The 4,404-nt window shown below is 40.4% G+C and overlaps 1 protein-coding gene across 1 annotated transcript; it reads left to right on the top strand.

The window, feature by feature from the left end:
* Window positions 1-3,004: 3,004 nt before the first annotated feature.
* On the top strand, window positions 3,005-3,768 carry LOC122724422. The gene is made up of 3 exons (XM_043959370.1): window positions 3,005-3,269; window positions 3,432-3,626; window positions 3,737-3,768. The coding sequence occupies exons 1-3, from the start codon at window positions 3,005-3,007 to the stop codon at window positions 3,766-3,768; spliced, it is 492 nt and encodes a 163-aa protein (XP_043815305.1).
* The last annotated feature ends 636 nt before the right edge of the window (window positions 3,769-4,404 follow it).

Raw genomic sequence — 4,404 nt, 5'->3', positions numbered from 1 at the left:
GCAGGAGACATGGTGGAGTATGCAGGAGATTGACTGGGGCTTGCTACTTATGTGGAAGCTCAGATCACTTTATGAGGGATTGTCCTAGAGGCCAGTCAGTGCAGCCTATACAGACAGAGAGATTTTTGCCGACAGGGTCTAGAGGCAGAGGTAGAGGTAGAGGTGAATCTAGCAGTGCTCAGAGTCATAGAGTATCAGAGACAGTAGATAGACCAGACAGTAGAGCACCTGCCAGGGCATATGCTATTCGTGCAAAGGAAGACCAGGACAAACCAGATGTTATTGCTGGTAAATTTTCTATCTTTGGCAAATATGTTTATGCATTAATTGATCCTGGTTCCACACATTCATACATCAGCATACCCATCAATAATGAGAAGGGAATTGAAGTAGAACCTTTAGAACATGACATAGCAGTGACTAATCCCTTAGGACATCTTGTGATTGTGAATAGAGTTTACAGAGATTGTCCTATATGTGTGCAAGGTCACACCTTTTTAGGTGACTTGATAGAGTTACCTTTTAGAGAGTTTGATGTGATTCTGGGTATGGATTGGTTGTCTAGACATCATGTTATAGTTGACTGTAAGTTAAAATGAGTTACACTCAAAACATTAGAGGGGTATGAGGTTATAGTTGTGGGTGAGAGATCAGATTTCCTCTCTAATGTCATATCTGCCACTACAGCTAGGAGGTTGATTAGAAAAGGTTGTACAGCTTATCTAGCCAGTGTGATTGACACTAAGAAGGAAGGTCCTAGTGTGTCAAACCTACCCACAATATGCCATTTTCCAGATGTATTTCCTGAAGAGTTGCCAGGGTTACCTCCAGAAAGGGAAGTGGATTTTGCTATAGAAGTTGTGCCAGGCACTGCACCTATTTCTATTGGTCCTTATAGAATGGCTCCTACAGAATTGAAAGAGTTGAAAATACAGTTACAAGAATTACTTGATAAGGGCTTTATTCGACCTAGTGTTTCACCATGGGGTGCACCAGTGTTGTTTGTGAAAAAGAAAGAGGGATCTCTTCGATTGTGCATTGATTACAGACAGTTGAATAAGGTAACTATAAAGAATAAATATCCACTGCCCAGAATAGATGATTTATTTGATCAGTTAAAAGGGGCCAGCATTTTCTCTAACATAGATTTGAGATCGGGTTACCATCAGTTGAGAGTTAAAGGAGCAGATGTGCCTAAGACTGCATTCAGAACACGATATGGACATTATGAGTTTCTGGTTATGCCATTCGGGTTAACAAATGCACCTGCATCATTCATGGATCTGATGAACCGAATCTTCCATCCATATTTAGACCAGTTTGTTGTAGTATTCATTGATGATATACTGGTCTACTCGAAGACAAGAGAAGATCATGATAGGCATTTGAGGATAGTGTTGCAGACTCTGAGGGAAAAGCAACTTTATGCCAAGTTCAGTAAATGTGATTTTTGGCTCAATGAAATAGCATTTTTAGGACATGTTGTATCAGCAGAGGGAATCAGGGTAGATCCTCAGAAGATTAATGCTGTTCTGGAATGGAAGCAACCAAAGAATGTTGCAGAGGTCAGGAGTTTCTTGGGTCTAGCTGGGTACTACAGACGGTTTGTGAAAGGGTTTTCACTTATAGCAGCTCCATTAACTAAATTACTACATAAGAATGTTAAGTATGTTTGGGATGATAGATGTCAGGCAAGCTTTGACAGATTTAAGACTATGCTCACTGAAGCACCTGTACTTACACAACCTGTTCCTAGCAAGGAATTTGTGATATACAGTGATGCTTCTCACAATGGACTTGGATGTGTTTTGATGCAAGAAGGTAAAGTAATTGCCTATGCTTCCAGACAACTAAAGCCACACGAGAAGAACTATCCTACCCATGATCTAGAGTTGGCGGCCATAGTTTTTGCACTAAAGATATGGAGACATTACTTATATGGTGAGAAATGTTACACTATACAGATCATAAAAGCCTGAAATACTTGCCCACACAGAAAGAGCTAAACCTGAGACAGAGAAGATGGCTAGAGTTACTGAAAGATTATGATTGCATTATAGATTATCACCCAGGCAAAGCTAATCTGGTAGCAGATGCACTCAGCAGGAAATCCTTATTTGCATTAAAAGCAATGAATGCACAGTTGACTATAGCTGATGATGGGGCTATCATAGCAGAATTGAAAGTTAGACCCAACTTACTGCAATAAATTAAAGAAGCACAGAAAGAAGATACAGAGATAGCTTTATGGACTAGACAGGTACAAGAGGGGAAGAAGCAGAAGCATGTGATAAGTGATGACGGCTACTTGTACTATGGTAACAGAATATGTGTACCTAACATTGAAGAGCTGAAACAGAGTATTCTTACAGAGGCACACAATAGTCCATATGTTATGCATCCAGGTAGCACTAAGATGTATCAAGATTTGGAGATGCACTATTGGTGGCCATGTATGAAAAGAGATATAGCTGAATTTGTAACAAAATGTTTGACATGTCAACGGGTAAAAGCAGAACATCAGGTTCCATCAGGGTTGTTGCAGCCTATTGCTATACCAGAATGGAAATGGGATAGAATTACCATGGATTTTGTGACAGGATTGCCACTCACACCAAGGAAGAAAGATGCCATCTGGGTAATAGTTGACAAGTTAACTAAATCAGCGCATTTCTTGCCAATCAGAATGGATTAGACATTGGAAAAGTATGCAGAATTGTACATTAATGAAATTGTGAGACTACATGGTGTTCCTATCTCGATTATATCAGACAGAGATCCACGATTCACATCCAGATTCTGGGAAAAATTACATGAAGCTCTAGGGACAAGATTGAATTTTAGTACAGCTTTTCATCCTCAGACAGATGGCCAGTCAGAGAGAGTAATTCAAATTTTGGAAGATATGCTCAGAAGTTGTGTAATTGAATGTGAAGGAAGCTGGGAAAGATATCTCCCACTAATGGAATTTGCTTACAACAACAGTTATCAGGCTAGTATTAAGATGGCTCCTTATGAAGCATTGTACGGCATAAAATGTAGAACCCCATTGTGCTGGACAGAACTCAGTGAAGCTAAACTTGTAGGTCCAGAGGTGATAAGACAGACTGAGGAGAAGGTGAAGATTATCAAAGAAAGATTAAAAGCTGCGACAGATAGACAGAAATCCTATGCAGATTTGAGACGAAAAGATATAGAATTTGCTGTTGGGGACAAAGTGTTTTTAAAAGTTTCTCCATGGAAGAAAGTGCTACGATTTGGCAAGAAAGGTAAGCTAAGCCCTCGGTTTATTGGTCCATATGATGTAATAGAGCGTGTGGGTCCAGTAGCCTACAGGCTAGCTTTACCTCCAGAGTTAGACAGAATACACAATGTCTTCCATGTATCCATGTTAAGAAGATACAGATCTGACCCATCACATGTCATTTCAGCAGAAACCATTGATGTACAACCTAATTTAACTTATGACGAAGAACCAGTGAAAATTTTAGCAAAGGAACTGAAAGAGTTAAGGAATAAGAAGATTCCCTTAGTGAAAGTGTTGTGGCGAAATCACAAGGTAGAAGAAGCTACATGGGAGAGTGAAGAAGTGATGAAGCAACAATATCCACAACTATTCAAAGCAGGTAAAATTTCGAGGACGAAATTTCTTAAGAGGGGAAGAGTTGTAACATCCTTAAACCCATAGCTACAGTAGTGACATCATTAGGTATGGGTTAGGCTATTTCACTTCTAGAGGAAGTGGCTTTAGGGGAGGTGCTAGCTTAACTTTAATCTGCTAAGAACTGAATCATAGAAAATCTAAATACAGAAACGGATGTATCCAGAAATAAAGCAGACAGTGTGATTAGCGAGTCGGGAACGAGTCACTTTCGGGAGGTGCTACCTAAAAACTTGGTATTTACAGATAAAAGAAATTGTTTAGTATGGATATTTCTCAAAAGGCATAGTTTGTGACATTCCTTGCTCTGTCTACACTTTGATAGGGTAAGGGGTGTTACAATCCTGACCTCTGAACCTGACTACCTTGTCTCTACAGACTAGGTAGTACCACTAGTAGAAGGACCAATCCAACCCTAGAATGACGTCAAACAGTCAAATCTAGAACCGCTAGGTCAGCTGGAAGGCATCTACTCACAACACATACTCTGACTATACCGGCAGACTGACTCTGCCACAGATGGATCACACTTGGGTGCACTGACCCCAAGGGGATACTCTAACCCATAAGCTATCAACCCAACCTCACAAGGGCTCACAAGCAAACAAAGAAAAGAGAAACATCAGGGTTCATAAAACATACACATCAGAACATACCAGAGTGAGATTACCTGATCCCATCGGGTTCGATGTGTTAGCCTCCTGCTGAGTCATGGCGAAGATCCGCGCTGGAGCTGATGGACC

Source organism: Manihot esculenta, chromosome 8 (genome assembly GCF_001659605.2).
Source record: "Manihot esculenta cultivar AM560-2 chromosome 8, M.esculenta_v8, whole genome shotgun sequence".
Lineage (NCBI taxonomy): Eukaryota > Viridiplantae > Streptophyta > Magnoliopsida > Malpighiales > Euphorbiaceae > Manihot > Manihot esculenta.
The sequence above is the reverse complement of the archived record's forward strand: the minus strand, read 5'-3'. Positions and strand labels throughout refer to the sequence as shown.